This window comes from Vidua macroura, chromosome 37 (genome assembly GCF_024509145.1).
Source record: "Vidua macroura isolate BioBank_ID:100142 chromosome 37, ASM2450914v1, whole genome shotgun sequence".
In the NCBI taxonomy this organism is placed as follows: domain Eukaryota; kingdom Metazoa; phylum Chordata; class Aves; order Passeriformes; family Viduidae; genus Vidua; species Vidua macroura.
Window position 1 is genome coordinate 903,774 of NC_071607.1, and position 17,967 is coordinate 921,740.

The 17,967-nt window shown below is 53.7% G+C and overlaps 4 protein-coding genes and 1 long non-coding RNA gene across 6 annotated transcripts in view; 2 read left to right on the forward strand and 3 right to left on the reverse strand.

The window, feature by feature from the left end:
- LOC128821238 (serine/threonine-protein kinase PAK 3-like) overlaps positions 1-17,967 on the reverse strand; it is a 244,825-nt gene that overhangs the window by 163,710 nt on the left and 63,148 nt on the right. The window lies entirely within an intron of this gene.
- LOC128821278 (H-2 class II histocompatibility antigen, I-E beta chain-like) lies at positions 3,825-5,000 on the reverse strand. The gene is made up of 2 exons (XM_054002234.1): positions 4,548-5,000; positions 3,825-3,971 (listed from the first exon to the last, which is right to left on the reverse strand). The coding sequence occupies exons 1-2, from the start codon at positions 4,951-4,953 to the stop codon at positions 3,865-3,867; spliced, it is 513 nt and encodes a 170-aa protein (XP_053858209.1). The 5' UTR covers positions 4,954-5,000; the 3' UTR covers positions 3,825-3,864.
- On the reverse strand, positions 6,506-7,983 carry LOC128821288 (uncharacterized). The gene is made up of 2 exons (XR_008441068.1): positions 7,459-7,983; positions 6,506-6,728 (listed from the first exon to the last, which is right to left on the reverse strand). It is a non-coding gene; the product is annotated as an uncharacterized LOC128821288 (long non-coding RNA).
- LOC128821270 (LWamide neuropeptides-like) lies at positions 8,014-10,007 on the forward strand. Its single transcript, XM_054002223.1, is given in 3 exon segments — positions 8,014-8,191; positions 8,667-8,704; positions 9,099-10,007. Coding segments are annotated over 2 exon segments (792 nt in total). The 5' UTR covers positions 8,014-8,191; positions 8,667-8,674; the 3' UTR covers positions 9,861-10,007.
- On the forward strand, positions 10,865-14,414 carry LOC128821271 (serine/threonine-protein kinase PAK 3-like). Of its 2 annotated transcripts, XM_054002225.1 has the most exons (6): positions 10,865-11,164; positions 11,920-12,037; positions 12,431-12,530; positions 12,949-13,145; positions 13,564-13,701; positions 14,153-14,414. In XM_054002225.1, exons 1-6 carry the CDS (start codon positions 11,043-11,045, stop codon positions 14,240-14,242), a joined length of 765 nt encoding a protein of 254 aa, XP_053858200.1. In that variant the 5' UTR covers positions 10,865-11,042; the 3' UTR covers positions 14,243-14,414. The 2 variants fall into 2 exon arrangements, with proteins under 2 accessions (XP_053858200.1, XP_053858199.1); XM_054002224.1 differs by lacking the exon at positions 10,865-11,164 and having other exon boundaries at positions 11,332-12,037.

Below are 17,967 nucleotides of genomic sequence, written 5' to 3' on the forward strand. Positions count from 1 at the left end.
GGCTGTGAGAGTGACCATGAGTGACACAACCCTGAGATGACCATGACCATGAAGTGACCATGACCGTGGGATGACCATGAGATGACCATGACCATGAGATGGCCATGACAATGACTCAGCTCTGATCCTGACATGACCATGATATGATGGTAGCCATGAATTGACCATGAGATGACCATGACAATGACTGTGACCATGACACAACCATGACCATGACCATGATGATGTGATGACCATGACTGTGACTATGTCCATGAGATGATCATGACTGTGGCAGCACATTTTTCTCTCTCTCAGGATTTTTCATAGAGGTGCACAGAGAGAAAGAAAGAGAAAACAATTTCTATTTCTGCTCCTTGTTTTTCTCATGTGGAATGTGCTTGGAGAATTGTTTACCTGAGGTGATTTGTAGCAGTCAGAGGCCCTGCAAGGCCTCCATGGCGGTCACTAGCCTAAGATAAGAAATGCAGAGTCATGATGAGTGGAACAGAGTGGTCTCTCTTCCGCACATCAGACCCCTGTTACCTCTCTGTAAGGCTATAGGTCATATTCTCCTCGACCTCAGCCGTAGGACAAATCCTGATCCCTCAACAGCCTATATAAACCCATACCTTTGCCCTGTTCAGACGGAAGAGCTGTCACTGGAACCCTTTGCAGAAGCTGCCGATAAAGGCATCTCCACAGAACTCCACACAGCCTTCACCTCTCTCCATCCCTGCATCTGCTGAGGCACTTTGCGAGCACAGAGCTGAAATCACTAAGAGCTGAAATCACTAAGAGCTGAAATCACTCCACAAGTGCTCGCAAAGTAGCCAGCGGCTCGGAGCTAGCCAGGGGGTCCAGACAGGCTGTGCTTCATCCAGGACACCTACGGCGGCTGCTGCCCCGGGGGCCAGACAGACCCTCGGGACTCCAAGCTGTGATAGTGATTGCTTGATTGGATTCTGGTGAGGATTGTTTGAGCCTGGTGGCCAACCAGGTCCACCTGTGTCTGGATTCTCGAGAACAGGGTCACAAGTTGTGAGTAGTTCGATATGATAGTTAGAGAAAGTAGGTCTGTAGTTTTAGTATCTTCCTTTATATAGTATATTAATGCATTATAGCATAGTTATAATAAAGAAATCATTCAGCCTTCTGAAATGGAGTCAGACATCATTTCTTCCCATTGAGTTTGCCTGCATTTTACAATACATGACCATAAGAGGACTGTGACACAGCCATGAGCATCAGATTGTGACCATGAGAGGACCATGAGCATGAGATGATTGTGATCAGGAGGCAACCATGAACATGAGATGTTGGTGCTCAGGAAATTACAATGACCATGACCATGACATGAGTTGACCACAAGATGACCATGACCATTTCATGATCATGACACAGCCATGAGGTGATCAAGGTCATGAGGTGACCATGACTTAACTATGGCCATGGGGCCATAAAGACCATGAGATGAGCAAGAGATGACCATGGCCATGATACGATAATGACCATGAGATGACCATAACAATGAGACAACCATGAGCATGAGATGATTGTGACCAAGAGATGACCACAACACAACGATGGTCATGAGACCATTGTGACCATGACCATGAGGTGACCATGATGTGATCATGAGATGACCATGACCATGTGATGACCATGACCGTGAGATAACCACAACCATGACAGGATCAAGACCATGACATGATAGTGACCATGAGATGACCATGACCATGCAATGACCATGACACAACCATGACCTTGAGATGACCGTGACCATATGATGAGCATGACCATGATATGAACTTGGCAGAACTATGACCATGACTGTGAACATGACCATGAGATGATGGTGATCAGGAAATGATCATCACCATGAGATGCCATGAGATGACTGTGACTATGAGATGACCATGACCGTGAGATAACCACGACCATGACATGACAGTGACCAAGAGATGACCATGAGATGACAACAACACACCATGGCCATGTGTGATTATGATCGTAAGGTAACTGTGATATGACCATGAGATGACCATGGCCATCAAATGATGGTGATCAGGAAATGGCTGTGACCATGAGATGACCATGACCATAACACAACCACAGCCATGAGATGACCATGAAATGAGTGTGACCATAAGTTGACCATGAGACGATCATGAGATGACCATGACCATGATGTGTTTGTGATCATGAGATGACCTTGAGCATGAAATGGCCGTGATGTGATCATGATCATGAGATGACCATAACAATGAGCATGAGATGATCATGACTATGACCATGCAATGACCCTGACTGTGACTATGACACAGCCATGATCATGAGATGACCATAACAATGAGCATGAGATGACCATGACTATGACCATGCAATGACCCTGACTGTGACTATGACACAGCCATGATCATGAGATGACCATTACAATGAGATGAACATGAATGTGAGAGTACTGTGAGCATGTGATGACTGTGACCAAGAGATGACCGCAAGATGACCATGCTCATGAGATCATTGTGTCCATGAGATGACTGAGAGGATGAGATTATGACTATCAGGAAATGACCATGACCATGCAAGGGCCATGAGATGACTGTGATCATGAGATAGCCACGACCCAAACACACTCGAGAGAGGATCATGACAAGATTGTGGCAAATGAGTTGAACATGAGATGATCATAAAATGACCATGACCATGCAATGACCATGACTGCAACCATGACACAACCATGACCATGGGATGACCATTACAATGAGATAAACATGACTGTGAGATGACCATGAGCATTTGATGATTGTGACCAAGAGATGACCATGAGATGATCACAACACATCATGGCCATGTGTGATCATGATCATGAGGTGACTGTGAGATAGCCATTACAGTGAGATAACCATGAGCTTAAGATGATGGTCATCAGGAAATGACTATCACTCTGAGATGGCCATGACACAACCATGATCATAAGATGATCATTACAGTGAGATGACCATGAATGTGACCATGACACGACCATGAGCATGAGACGATTGTGACCAAGACATGATCACAATGCAACCATGGCCATGTGGTGATCTAGGCCATGAGAATGATGCCTTAAGTTTCAGCTTTCATATTTTCAAGATTCTGTACTGTGTTAGTATATAACCCTTAACTCCATATAAAGTGTTAGCAAGTTCTCTTGTGATTGACAGCAGGGCTGGGGGGACACACGACCCCCCCAAAATCAGTGCAGGGATGGAGTGGGGGGTCCCGGCCAGGCCCAAGGCCATGGGGAGGGGCTGTGGCTGCCGGCGGCTCAGGAGCTCTGTGGGCAGAGAAAAGGGGGTGACACTGAGCTGGGGGGCCCTGGGGGGAGGACACACGCTCCGGGGGAGAGGGGACACAACCCCCGGGACACCCCCCTTCACCTTCTTACAAAGGTAGAAGCCGAGCCTCAGTGCCAGGAAGACAAAGCCCAACACCGAGCCCCTGATCCTGTCAGCATCTTGCTGCGGGCGGCGTCTGGCGGCATCTCTGGGGAGTCTGCAGGGGTCAGGACCCCCAAAACCTTTCACAGACACCCCAAGCTCTTCCAAGCACCTTCCCAGTTGCTTCCAGGCCATCCAGAACCACCTGAAACCTCCTCCCAATCCCTTCCCAGCCACCCCAGGACCCACCAAAGCCCCTCCTGTCCCTCTCAGGATCCCATAACCCCCTCCCAGTTACCCTGACCGCCCCATGACCTCCAAACCCTCTCCCAGTCCCTTCTCAGCCCCACCAGAATTCAACCAAGTCTCTTCCCAGCACAACCAACCTCATCCCAGCCCCCACTTTCCCATCCCTGATCTCCTGCTGGCCCTGGAACCACCTCAGCTGGATGTGGTCAGGCTAGAAATCCATCACAGAGCAGAGCAGGTGGCCGGGGCCGGGCTGGGAGCTCGAGGGCACCAGTGAGATGGACACAGTGGGATGGGCACTGGGAGAGTTTGGGGACACTGGGATCAGCTGGGGGGAACTGGGAGAGAGAAGGGAGGGGTGGTGTGGGCTTCCAGAGTGACTGGAAAAATGGATTGGGAGGGACTTGGAATGGACTGGGAGGGACTGGGGTGGCACTGAGAGAAATGGGAAGGGATGGGGGGGCACTGGGAGGTCTAGGAGTGAACTGGGAATGAACTGGGAACAAACTGGGAATGGACTGGGAAGGAGTAGGAGGGACTGGGGCGGCACTGGGGGGAACTGGGAATGAAGTGCGCGGCACTGGGAGGCCGAGTCCAGAGCGGGGCACTCGGCGCTGCGGATCGGCCTGGCAACTGATGAGTCATCAGAGACACGCGCTCTGATTGGCTGAGAGGCGGTAGCACCACGCTAGGCTGAGATGGACAGCCGGGAGGCACTGGCAGAGACTGGGACGGACTGGGAGAGCCACGGGGGTCAGTGGCAGGGACAGGCGGCCCCGGGGATGGGCACAAGGAGGGCTGAGGGCTCTGGGGCGATTCCCAGGGAGGTTTTGAGGGGCTCCAGGGTCATTGCCAGAACAGGGCCCGAGGGGACGCGCTCTGCCCCACGCTCACCTCGGGGCTCCATGATGAACGCGATAAGACACTCGTAGTTGTGTCGGCAGTACCAGTCCACCTCAGTTCGTTTGTTCTCCAGTCTAGCCGGGTCGCTGTTCCAGTACCGGGCCACCTTTTCCCCATCGGGGGTGTCCCCCACGTACAGCCCCACGTCGCTGTCGAAGAGTGCGTACTGCTCCCGGTTGTAGATCATCGCGAACCTCACCTTCTCCGTGCCGTTAATGAAGTGACACTCGGCAGCCGGGGGGCTCCCAGCACCACCAGTGCTACCAGTACGGCCCCAGCTGCCGCCACTCGCCCCATGGCCAGCGCCGGGCAGGGGCCGCCAGCCCCAAAGCGGCCGCGCTGCGCTGGGAGCACCAGTCCGGAGCAGCGCGGGCTCAGCAGCGCCGCGCGCTCTCATTGGCTCCGAGCACTTTTGGGTACCGATTTCCGAGGCTCTGCCACACAACAGATGACTCATCAAATCTTCGCGCTCTCATTGGATGCGGCGCGTTTTGGCTGTGTTTTGATTGGCTGAGGGGTTTCTGGGACGCTGCAGCCCCGGTGGGGCTTTTCCAGGGAGGGGGAGCCTTGGGGCGCTGGGCAGGTGGGAGCTCAGGTGTGCCCAGAAATGTGTGCCCAGGTGCGCGGGGTCTCAGGGGTGCCCGTGGCGAGGGGTGGCGCTGGCCCGATGCCAGGCACCCCCCGGAGCCATTTTGTCCCAGCCCCCTGCAGCCGCACAGGGACAGAAAATGGAACCGAGGGTTCCTGGCTGGGGACAAGGAGCGGGAGAAATCCCTCAGCAAATCCGGCACGGGCACAACAACCCGGCCTGGGCACAAGGAGGGAATTTATTACCAACCAAACCACAGCAGCACAAGGAGAGGGGAAAGAAATCTCTCCAACACCTTCCCCTCACCCAACGGGGATCACCCAGAATGGGGTCACCAGGGCTCTGCCCAACGGGGATCACTGGGGATCCAACGCGGATCCTCCCACGGGGGATGGAGCTGGAGCAGCACACAAAGCTCTTCCTGTACTCAGGACACTCACAGGGCCTCTCCCTAGTGTGGAAGTGCTGCTGAGTGACGATCTCTGAATTCCACATGAAGCTCTTCTGACATTCCAAGCACTCGCAGGGCCGTTCCCCAGTGAGGATCCTGTGGTGTTTGGTGAGGTCGGAGGTCCCACTGAAGCTCTTCCCACACTCCCCACACTCACAGGGCCTGTCCCCAGTGTGGGTGTTCTGGTGTTCCATCAGGGTGGAGCTGCAGGTGAAACCCTTCCCACATTCCAAGCACTTGTGTGGCTTCTCCCTGCCATGAGCCTTCTCCACCAGCTCCGAGCTCTGGCTGAATCTCTAGCCACCTTCCTGGCTCAGGGGGGCTCTTTCCTCCCTGCAGCTCCCTGGGCTGGGTTTGCAGCCCCTCCTCCTGCAGGATCTCCGGGGCTTTTCCTCCTCCTCCAACCAGCCACACCCTGGGAATGACAAATCCTGCTTTGGGGAAAACCAAGGTGGGAGCGCCTTGGAGTAGAGGCTCTCCTCCTGCCCAAGTCCATCCCTAGAACTCAGTAGAAGTCTTGTGTCCATGGAAATCTCCACTCTATCAAGGTTCAGCCCAAAAAAAACTCTCCAAGGAGTTCCCTATTGCTGATCTCTCCATTTTTTAGGGTTCCAGAGGTTTCCTTTCCTTGGGATGATGGGGGTCCAGTGGCTCCCTTCTGTGGCATCCTGTTTAAGGATGATCCAGGGGCTTTTAGGGGTCCATGGTGTCCCTTCTCCCCTGACACCTGAGATCCCAGGATCCCAGGGGTCCCTCCTCTCCAGGCTCCCCCCCTTTCCAGCCATCCGGGGGTCCCCCAGCTCCAGGATCGCCCCCCTCTGCTCTTCCCACTCTGGGGTTCCCAGGGGTTCCCCTCCTCTGCTCCCCCGGGGGTCCCCAGGACCAATTCCTCCCCCTGGTGACACTGGGTGAAATGAACAGGGCTAATGCCTTTATTAATGTTCAGCTCGTTATTAAAAATATCAGCTGGAGCGGGGGGGCTCAACACAGAGCTCACCCCCGCAGTTGTGAGCTCTCAGTTCTTAGATGGCCGAAAGGAAGGAGGCGTGCAGAGTCTGTCACTGGAGTCCACAGCAGCAGCTGTCCCTTCTTCTTTCCTTGTAGCACACCGGTGGCCAGAGGGCGACGAGACCTGACGTTCAGAGTCTGTTGCTGAAGTCCAGAATAACAGCTGTCCCCACTCCTTCCCTGGTGGCAGCACTCTCTGTCTTTCTGTCTCCCTGCTTCTCACAGCCTAACCTAGTCTATTCTTTTTTAGGTGATGGTGACGGGTAAAAGTCAGTCTTTTTGGGGGATGTGTTTCCCTCTTCCTCAGCTAGGGCATTTGTCTAGACCCCTCTACTGTGTTCAGTTTTTGATTTAGGGTCGTCTTTATCTCCTAAAAATACTCCCATGATCCTAAGGGTTTTTATTTGTATGTTAGTCCCAGAAGGGCAGTGGGGGGGGGGGGGGGGTGAGAGGCCAGTTCTCTCCAGGTAGTTTAGAGAAAACAAACAGAGCAATTAGCTAATTAACATTTCAATATCAGTATATAGCTAGAGTTAGTAGGGTTTTTTAGTGTTGCCATGGGAACTAAGAAGGCCCTGCCCGCGTCTCTGGGGAACACGTGGAAACTGCTCATTACACTGGGCAACTGCCACATGGACCCCCAAAGATCCCCCCCAAGAAGCTCAGAATTAGGGTCCTGCAAGATCCAAACCAACACACCCACAGAGAAAAAAACCTCCTAGGGTTTATTTGGGCCTCCCAGATGACATTTGGGGCTCAATTCCACAATCTGCAAGCTCCAAACACATCCCAATAAAAAAATCCTCTCAGGGACCCCCTGATAGATTTAGTATGAGCTTCCCCTCCTCGCTCACCTGCAGGATGAGGTGGGGGCGATGGTTCCGGGGCCAAGGCTGCTGTGGCCACAGGGGGAACTGGAACCTCCTGTTTCTCCTCCTTTTCCTGCTCCTGCTCTTCCTGCTCCTCCATTTCCTCTCTCCCTCCTCCTCCTCCTTCCTAATCCCACCACCTCCCCAGTTCCTGCCTTCTCTATATTTAGAGTGGAGAACCTTGTTTGTTTTTAGAACGAGAACAAAGATCCCAGATGGAACACGGCTTGCTGGTTTTAGTCAGAAGTATCAGTGCCTAAAGGTTATGTTTCCCTTGCTCTGGTCACATCCTTGTTCCTCCTTAGTGTTCAGGCTGGGCTATGGGGTGTCCTTGTTTGCTGCATTTTCAGAGTTCCTCTTGGATCTTTGGGCCATAGGCTGTGCCCTGGGAGGGTTCTTTGTGCTCCTTTGTGACACAGGAGAACCTCCCAGGCAGTTTCCGCGAGAGCTGCTGCTGTGATGTCACAGGAACACTGCCACGTCCCCGTGGTGTTCCCGTTGCTGTGGGACACAGAGGCTTCAGTGCCCAGAGTGGCTGTGGGCACTGCTCCTTGCCAGAGGATCCTCCTGCCCGAGGCATTCTCAGCAGCCAGCCCACCCCTGACGGGTCTCCTTCTGTGCTTGCAGGGCTACAGTCAGCAGACGTGTGCAGCGCAGCCAAAGTGATCCAGCACGTGGTTGCTGCAGTTTGCAAGCTGCATTCTGTGGCTTATTTGGGGTATTTTTTAACCCACTTGGCACGTAAGTCGAGGTTTCCCCTCGGTGCTGTGGCTTTGGGCTTGCTGTGTGCTTTCTGTTCTTCCTCTGGACCTGAGTTGACTTTGTAACCAAATTGCCATGAAGACACCATTGGTTTGGGAGAGCTCCTGCCAGTAGCTGCAGCTGAAAAAGGGGGTGTCTGCAGCCAGCGGGGCGTGCACAGCATTTGCAATGAGCCCTGGGGGGTTCTGTTCCCTCAAGCGGGGAGTCAGTGGCAGCAGAGCCTGGAACTCCCTCCGTTTGCTGGTCCAGCCAAGAACTGACCCAGCCCAGTATTTTGTGCTGTTCTCTTGCTGTGTGAAGGGACTGTGGCTCCTGGAGGGACGCTGTGAAAGCAAAATGCTCTCTCGGGGTTGCCTTGCTCCGTGGCATTTCCCACCACAGGCACTTCTTTTCCTGACAGCATCTGGTTCATGTTCCCTCTTCCCTTGCAGGGCACCTCATGTGTGGATCCCGAGCAGCTCCTCCTTCGGTGAGTGGGAAAGGAACCTTTGGTGTTTGGAATTGTGCAACAAGTTGTGAGCTTGGCACGTGGCAGCCGAGTGCCAGCCTGGGAGGCAGAAGGAAAGTTCCTGTCAGTGTCCTTGTGGCAGCAAAGGGGTCCCTGGCAGTTTTCTCCTTTTCTGCTGAAGAGCTTTAGAAGAGCTGCAGGTCTGGTTTTGCAGGCAGAGGATTGCTTGCTGGCTTTAGCCATGGTGGAATATCGAATTCCCAACAATAAGTGGCAATGTTGACTTTAGCCCATTATTAGTTTGAACAGCTCCAAACCCAATTTCTGCTTAGTGCAGCTGGATGTGCAGCTGAGGATAAAGAAGGTGATAACTGAGACAGAACTTCCTGTCCTTCACGCTGCCTTCTGTCCACAGGGCACAAAAGCAGCACCAGCACCTCCTCTGGCTCCCTCTGCTTCCAAAGAGGAAGCCAAAGAGGAGGAAGAGAGCAGTGAGCTTCCCGCTGTTCTGGGGGACAATGTTGAACTTCCCTCAGTGCCGGGAGATGAGGGTGAACTTCCCGCTGTTCTGGGAGACGAGGGCAAACATCCCGCGGTGTGGGAATACAACGGCGAGGCTCCCGCGGTGGGGGACAAGGACAGTGGACATCTCCCAGCGTGGGACGAGGACGGTGGATGTCCCCTGGTGTGGGACGAGGATGGCCAGGCTCGCATGGTGTAGGACGAGGATGACGGACATCTCCTGGCATGGGACAAGGACAGAGGACATCCTTTGGCTTGGGAAGAGGAGGATGAACTTCTCCCAGCATGGGAAGTGGACAGTGAACGTCCCTTGGCTTGGAAAGATGATGGCGAACCTGCAGTGTTTTGGGAAGAGGACGGAGAACCTGCAGTGTTTTGGGAAGAGGATGGAGAACCTCCCTGTGCTTGGGAAGAGGATACTGAACCTCCCTCGGCTGTGGGATCCTGGGCTGAACATTCTGCCAGCAGCACAGCCCTGCAGCCAGAGGGGAGAGGGGAGTGGTGCCTGATGCAGCTGAGTACGTCTGCTCTGTTCCTGTGTGCCAGAGCAGGCTGCTGTGTGTGTGTCTCAGCATCAGCTGCACCCAGTGCTGCTCTGCAGCTGAATGTCCCAGGGCCATTGATTGTCCTTCCCCAGCTGAGACCAAGGGGCTGACGGCCCCAGGGAGGGGGGCTGCATTCTGGCTCTGCTGCAAGGCGGGGTCTCACTCTGGGAGGGAGCGTCTTCCACGTGGTTTCTTTCAGGGAACAGCGTGAGCCTGGCGAAACCTGCCGAGAAATACCTGGAAGTGGAGCAGATTGGCCAAGGGTAAGTGCACAGCAGTTACTTCTGCACAAGCAGGCCCAGGTGTTGTGCTGGTGCAGGATCTAGTGAGAAGTCAGGAGAGCTCCAAGCACCTCCAGACACTGGGGTACCATCCTGCTGTCTCTCAGTCCTGATCAGAACTGATAACTGTGCTCAGAAGGCACTGTCAAAGGCACCTGAGGCTGGAAGTGTCCTGCCTGCAGCAAGGAGCAGGAATGCAAGGAGGGCAGCGGTGTCTGTCAGAGCAGGACACACTGGCTTGGTCTTCATATCTAAAAGTGTGAATGCATCAGTGCTGGAGACTGAGGCCAAATTTATCTTCACCCCAGCCTCAGTCAGGAACACTTTTTAGCCGTTTTTCCATTCTGCCTTTCATCTTCAAAGGGTACCTCAAGGCCTAATTAGGGAGAGATCCTGCTTGGCCTCAGTTTGGGGTTTTAGTTCCACTTCAGCTGTTCAAAGAGAGAGAGGGATCGAAATGAGAAGATGGATGTCCAGAGCAAAGCTCTCTCCTAAACCCTGCAGTTGTGTTTGGCTCTGGGGTCAGTGACAGCCTGTGACAGGGACCACCTGAGCAATGGATGTGTGTGTTTGCTTTGTTGTGCAATCCCAACCAGAGCAGTTGCATCTGAAATCATGACCAAATCCCATAGAATTGCTAAAAGGTTCTCGGCTGTTTTGCACTGTTTTCACAGAACCAGAATTATCTCCTGCTTGCAAAATGTGTTTGAATAATAATAAGAGTGTTGAGGCCATTTGAGAAGACTGTAGGTGCAGAGAATGTTGTTAGAGTTTGGAGGCTGACAGCTGAGGGGCCATTTCTGCAGAGCTTGCAAGGCCAAATGTCTCAGGCCATGTGTTCTGTAAGCAGCCCCCAGCGAGCAGAGCAATGGGCTGTGGGAATGGCACTTGCTGAGCTCTGGTGTCCCATCCCAAGGCAGTTTGGCACAGCCCGGCTCCGTCGCTCCAAAAAGACTCGCTCCGTGTTTGCTGCGGCCTCCTGCCACAGACTCCTCCAGTTAAAGGTCTGCAATGTCCCTTCAGGCGGCCATAAAGAAAATGAGTCTCAGAGTGCAGAACAGGGAACGAGCTGTGAATGAGCTCCTGTTCCTGAAGGACAAGAAGAACCCCAACATTGTCAACTCTTTGGACAGGTGAGTGCTTCAGGCCTTATCCCATGCCCGGGCCCTGCCTTAACCTTTCCTGGCATCCAGAGTCTGTAGCCTGTTTTGAAAATGCCTGACCCACCCATATCTTCCCAAAACAACAGCCTGGCAGTTCGTTCCCTCCTTGTGCTTTCGTTGCTTTGGTTTGGTTTTTCCTTCAAGTTGACCCTGTTTTCTGTGTCTTACAACAAGTGCTGATAAACCACAGCAGAAATTATTTCCCTTGCCTTCTTCTTCCCAGCCCTTTTCCATTGCTGCAGGATGCCAGGAAGACCAGGTTCTTGTTTCCAGAAATGCCTCATTTGCCCATTTGTCACTGGCCTTGCCTGTTTCTGAAGGGACTTTCTGAAAGGTTTTCTGACCCCTTTTGTCCCAAGTGCTGCACGGCCTCCTCCTCTGGATAACCCTGGGAGTTGTGTTGCCTTGTTCTGGAGGGAATGGTGGAACTGATGAGTTCAGAAGCTGAACCAGCTGGGGGCCAGTGTTGTGGTTCCACATTGATCTGGGCTGTTGCTAAACTGCATTTTTCACCTGCTTGCCATCTAAGGCCTCTCCTTTCTCACAGGTGTTTCCTCCTTTAGACTGTGCAGATTCCAAGGGCTGTGCAGCCTGGCAGGAATGTCTCTCCATCTGATCCTGTCCTCACTGACAAGAGACCTGGAAACAAAACTCCACTCCAGGCTTTTCCATGTGGGAATTGAGCACTGCAGATTGGTCTCCATGCCATTGTTTTCCTCTTCCAGCTTCCTTGTTGACAGAGATCTCTGGCTGGTGATGGAATACATGGATGGAGGAACTTTGCAGGACGTTGTCAGACAGACATGCATGGCTGAAGGAGAGATGGCAGCTGTCAGTCGGGAGGTGAGGGATCCTGCTTGTGACTGCCATGCCTTGGACACGATGGTCCTTCCCAACAGGGCGTGAGAACAGGAGTGGCTCCATGCTCAGCGCTTTGTTTCTCTGTTGTCTTTATGAGCTGGAGAAGAAAGAGCCTCTGCAGTGAACGGCCTGCCAGCATCACTGCACTTCTACTCTGTTCTTGTTCTCTTTCCTGCTGTTGTGGTTCTCTCTGTCTGTTTTGGATTTGATGTGCTGTTCTCAGCTTTGCCTTGAACCGTTTGCCTGGAGCTTGTCTGCACTGCACTCCTGGCCTGTCACAGCAAAGTTGCTGCTGGCAGAATCCAAAACTGTCCTTTCTTGTGTGATATATTCTGGCCATTGGTTTTTACCCTCGTGTTTCTTCTTCTCTCTCAGTGTCTGAAGGGCCTGGATTTCCTCCATGGGAACCGGGTGATCCACAGAGATCTGAAGAGCTCCAACATCCTTCTGGGAATGGACGGCTCTGTCAAGCTGGGTGGGTGTTCCTGGCCAGGCACGGCGCTCCCGGGCTGCGGCTGTGGGGCTGCTTCCCAGTGACGGCCAGAGCCCCACAAGGGCTGCTGGGGGCACTGCCTGGCTCCTGCTGCCAGCTGAGAGCGGCTGCCCCTGCAGAGAGCTCAGGAGAGGAGCAGGCTGTCAGGAGTGCCTTTGCTCTGGGAATGGCCCTTCCAGAGGGGCAGGAGTTGGAATCTAAAGCTTCAAGGGAATCAGTAAAAGCAACTGCACAAAAGCTGAGGGTTTCTTTAAGGGTCCAGTTCCATCTGTCCTTGGCTACAGCCCTGAGGACTTTTCCAGCTGACTTCACTACTGCATTCTCAGACTGAGAGTGGGGAGTCTTTGTGCTTGGTTTCCTCATTCCAGCTGCCTTTGACAGTGTTTGTTTCTGTCCTCAGCTGATTTTGGCCTCTGCGCTCAGCTCAGCCCTGAGCAGGACCAGCGCAGCTCCATGGTGGGCACTGCTCACTGGATGGCCCCAGAAGTTGTCACCCGTTCTCCTTATGGCCCCAAGGTGGACATCTGGTCCTTTGGCATTGTGACCATCGAGATGGTGGAAGGAGAACCTCCTTACTTCAAGGAAACGAGAGCCATGGTTAGAGGCAAATTCTGCAGTGGTTGCAGAGGCCTGTGAGCACAGGGTGACCCTGCACTGGGAGCAGCAGCTGGAGGCTTCTGCCCATGGGGAAGGGAATTCCCAGAGGACTCCAGCCTCAGCACAGACGATTGTTCTGCAGTGTCCAGCAACAATTTGCTTTGGGATTTATGTTGTTGCAGCTCTTCTGGCCATGAGGATGACCTGAAAATGTGAAGCAAGTGCATCAGCTCTTTACAATGGCTGTGGCAACACCAGGGTTTGGGTTTTTTGGTTGGCATAGAAAAATGAGCTGTGAGCAGCATCTCTGCCAGGAAGGAGAGTGCCCCTGGGGCTGGGGCTGGGAACCCGGGCTCGATGTGAGCACTTGTGGGTGTGAAGGAAGCTGGCAGAGCGCTGAGTTTGCTTTTTCCTGCAGGCCCGTGCTCTGATCCAGCAGAACAGGACCCCGCAGCTGCAGGAGCCCTGGCGCCTGTCGGCTCTGCTGCGGGACTTCCTCGAGTGCAGCCTGGAGCCAGACGAGGAGCAGCGCTGGTCTGCCCAGGAGCTGCTGCAGGTGAATGCCAAGCGGCTGCAGGGGAAGCAGCAGCACCAGGGAGGGGTTTTCTTGTGGGGCCCCCTCCGAGAGTCTCCAGTCTCGCTGCTTTCCACATGCAAAGCAAGCAGAATCCTTGCCTGGTTTGGCTTGGCAGGGTCCTTTCGAGGTCATCTGCACCTGGTGCCCCACAACGAGCAGGGCCATCTTCAAGCAGGTCAGGTGGCTCAGAGCCCTGCCTGACCTGAGCTTGGATGTTTCCAGGGAGGAGGCACCTCCCACATCTCTGGGCACCTTCTGTCAGTGCTTCCCCACTCTCCTGGTTAAAAAATTCTGCCTTAGAGCTAATCTGAGCCCACTTCCCTCTCCTGAGTTTCAGACCATTTCCCTTTGTCCTGTTGTCACAGAGCCTGTGATGAATTTGACTCTGGAAAGTGACAGTTCATTTCTTTCTTTTTTATCCTTTGGGCAGCACCCATTTTTATCATCAGCCAAGCCTCTCTCCAGCCTGACCCCTCTGATCACTGCAGCAAAGCAACTGAGGGAGCAGCGGAGGAGATGAAGCACTGGAGGACAGCTTTTAGTTACAGTAGTTAGTAAGGACAACTAGTTAGTTATGGTAGTTAGCAGTGCTAGTTATGGTTATGGTAGTTAGGACAGCCTGTTTGTTATGGCTCTTATGACAGCCTGTTTGGTATGGCAGTTTTTTGAATAAAAACTCTCTTAAACCTCAACTCCCTTGAGGTGTGCCTTCCTTCTCCCTCTGTGACTCAGCTGCCCGGAGCAATGTGAGGGCAGAGTGGGCCCAGCCTCGCCCAGAGCTGAGCCCCAGCAGAGCCCTGGCAGAACCCAGAGCAGCCTCGGCATCTGCAGAGTCAGCCTGGAAGGAGGCGCTTGGAGCCTTCTCAGCTGTACCCAACTCTTGGTTACAAACTCTGTGTGGTGGAAAATGCCACTGGCTCTGCCAGAGGGCAGAAGGGGCCTGGGGAAGGCCCAAGTGCTCCATGCAAGGGAAAAAAACCTGCCCTGGGTTTGTTATAAAGAACTATGTAGTTGGTGGCTTTTGCTATTATGTCTTGACTTCTGCAAAATTTTCTTAATCAGAACGATTTTGATACAGCACAGTTTGTAATCACTTTTAACTGCTTTTGCTGTAGTATAATTTGTCAGCTTTTTGTGGCCAAGGCCCTGCCCCCTGTGTAGTTCATATCCTCAGAACATCATTCATGGATGATATTTTGGTTTGTGGACAGGGTGGAAAACATACATTATAGTTATGGCTTTTGCAAAATATTGAAGTGGAATATGGAAGCCCCAGAGATCCCACACCAGGAGGGGCTGCGAACCCAGCCTGGGGAGCTGTGAGGAGGTAAAACCCTCCCTGTGCCAGAAAGGGTGTGGGGAATGTGAGAAGAGCTTCAGGCAGAGCTCAGCCTATTCGTGGCGCCTCCAAAGACGGTGGTGCTGGATGCAGAGATCTCCATGCAGATCCATGGGTGTAATATATGATTTAAAATAAATTCGTGCTCAGGACTAAAAACCATACAGTATCTTTTTAAATGGAATCAAGTGAGGGGAAAGAGCAGTGTACACAAGATGAATTCCTATCTCAAAGGATGGTTATTCTGAAGGATTATTCTGTCTAGAAGATAAGCATTGGACCGATAAGATGAATATTCGTCACCAGAACAAGATATTGGAGAGGATTACCGTCTAACAAGATTTCAGCAATCAGAGTATTCCGAGAAAAACTCTGCACCAGAAAAGAACATGCATTAATTTGTGTAAAGGGGCTAGATCAATGAGAGGGAACAGGAAGACCCCCCAGGAACCTGGCTATGAGTGAAAACCATAGAAAAAAAAAAAAAGTGTGGAATCAGCACCTTGTGAACTGCCAGGGGCACGGAGCTGCAGAGCTTGAACCCAGCTCTGATTGCCTGGCTCGGCGCTGTTTTGCTTGTGGCTTTTCCAATTTTTACTTTGATTTGATTTAATAAATTCCTCTAATTATTAAATTGGCGGATTCATTTATAACAATGGGGCTGCAGAGATATCCCTGCAATCCAAGGAGCTGCAGAGATTCCCCCCGCAGATCCATGGGGATGCAGAGATCCCCCTGCAGCCCCTGGAGGAGCCAGGCTGGAGCACGGGGATGCCTGAGAGGAGGCTGTGAGCCCGTGGGCAGAGGGGCCCCCGCTGGAGCAGCCTGTCCTGGAAGGACTGAGCCCGTGGCACAGTGACCCACGCTGCAGCACTTGGAGGGGGGCTGTGCCCCAGGGGATGGACTCCGCTCGGAGAAGTTCCTGGACAAGTCTCCGGTGGGAGAGAGCGCAGGCTGCAGCAGGGGAACGACTCCTGTCCCTGAGCAGAGGGAGAAGGCACGGGGGATGAAGTGAGCATGGCCCCATTCCCTGTCTCCTGCCCTGCCAGGGGGAGGAGGTGCAGCTGGAAGGAGGGAGGCCTGGGGGAAAGCTGGATCCAAGGCTCTTCCTTGACTTCTCATTATCCTGCTCTGAGTTTTTGGAGTTTTCTGCCAGAAATTACTCCCCTCCCCCACTCACCCACAGAGCTTTGGGCACTTTTCCCTTTGGGGGGAAATCCAGGCGATGCAGTGATGCTCCTAATTAGGGGTAGAAGAAGAGAGGCTCGTGGGCTTGCCGCAGAGGCGGAGGCAGCGAAGGCGCAGGGCCGGGAAAGCCGTGTCGGGAGGTGAGGAGAAGTTTGTTTGTGTTTGCGCTGGATGCCGGCCCGGGCCCGGGCCCGTTCCAGGGCTGTTCCTCAGCTGCGGCTTTGCCCTCGCCCAGCCCGGGGGGCCCTGAGAGCGCGGGGCGAGGCGGTGCCGTGTGCAGAGCCCGCCCCTCGCTGCGATTGGCCGGCTGTGCCGTCAGTCGTGGTTGTGGCGCGCTGATTGGTGAGAGCGGGGCGAAGCACGGCCCCGCTGGCGGCCTGAGGGCGGCCCTGGCTGGGCAGCGGCGCCATTGGCGGAGCGTGTGTGCGGGCCCGGGAGCGGCGGCGGCGGCCGGAGGCCGGGGAGGCGGCATTGGCGGAGCTGGGAGGCGGCCCCGGCGCAGGTGGGAGCCGCGCTGGGTTCTGCGGGGGCTCGGGGCTCGCTGCGGGCGGAGGGGGCGGCAGGGGGCTGCGGCGGCTTGCTTGTGCCGTGTCCGGCCCGTGGTGGCCCTGGGCCGAGGGCGCTGCGGGAGCGGCTGCCCGCGCTCTCCTTCCCGCCGCTGCCTGGGCAGGAGCCGCTGCCGGAGCAGCGCTGCCTCGTCCCGCTTGCTGTGGCTAGGACAGAGGTGGCTGCCCCGTCACCAGGAGCGGGCGGGGAAATTCACGTCGCCGGAGGTTTCTGTGCCCAGAGGAGACCGAGGAGTCCTGTAAAAGTGACTTTATTGCTGAGCAGAGGGAGAGGCCGTGGGGCATTTGCCATGCGGTCTCTGCCGTTGTTGTAGTACGCAGCCTCCCTTTTTATGCTCCTTTTCCCGGCCGCATCTCCCTCTGCCTTTGCCCACTGGCTGAGGGATTCGGAAGGTTCCGACTTCCCGATGCGCCTCCTGCCTGTCCTCGTTAATGTGCACCCCTCCTTGTGTATAACATTCGATATTCGTGGCTCTGTTAAGTCTTAGTTCTTCTCGAAGTTCAGGAATTTAGCGGAACTTTGAGCAGCAGTCTGGGTCAATTTGTAACATTTATTGAAACTGATGTTTTTTCTCATTACTTCCTTATCTACAAGTCCCTGGCCCTATCTCCAGGCAGATTCAGTCATTGACTCTGTTTTGTTCTTCCCGGGTCCTCTTTGGTTTTGGGATTATTCTCAGTGATCTCATTCCCTGTCCTTTTCTAGCCGTTTCTGGATCAGGAGGCCTGGCTGCCACCTGCATCCCCTCGCTTACCTGCTGGATGAGCTGCACTCCCAAGGTGTGGAGCATGGTAAAAAGATGAGTTGCTGCAGCACATAAGAGGAGAAACAGCATTCGTTTAACCCATGGTCTGCCAGGGAACCACGAAACCGTGTCCCATTCCCGTCCTTTCCATGCTTGGACTAATAGATAAACTGCTCTCCTATTTACTTTGTTATCTTTTTCACCATTTTGTCATCATCTGGGCGGTCAGGAGCTGGAGCTGTCTGGTTCTTATTTCGAGGGCAGCTTGTAATCGAATGATGCCATTGAAATGATAAATGGGTTCTCTGTCACCTGGTATGAATTGGTTCGGGTTCCCAGGGGCTGGTGCATGGTGTGGTAGGATTTGTTCTGGTGGCCGTTCATCTTTTCCCCATTTTTGGGCGCT

Excerpts from the sequence above, each read along its gene's own strand:
- LOC128821278 (XM_054002234.1), bottom strand. The coding sequence starts at position 4,953 with ATGAGAGCGCGCGGCGCTGCTGAGCCCGCGCTGCTCCGGACTGGTGCT. Across the intron at positions 3,972-4,547 it reads GTTCATCATGGAGCCCCGAG|TGTCCCCAAACTCTCCCAGT; the intron begins GTGAGCGTGGGG and ends AGCTGATCCCAG.
- LOC128821271 (XM_054002224.1), top strand. The coding sequence starts at position 11,795 with ATGTCTCTCCATCTGATCCTGTCCTCACTGACAAGAGACCTGGAAACA. Across the intron at positions 12,038-12,430 it reads TGGCAGCTGTCAGTCGGGAG|TGTCTGAAGGGCCTGGATTT; the intron begins GTGAGGGATCCT and ends CTTCTCTCTCAG. Across the intron at positions 12,531-12,948 it reads GGACGGCTCTGTCAAGCTGG|CTGATTTTGGCCTCTGCGCT; the intron begins GTGGGTGTTCCT and ends TTCTGTCCTCAG.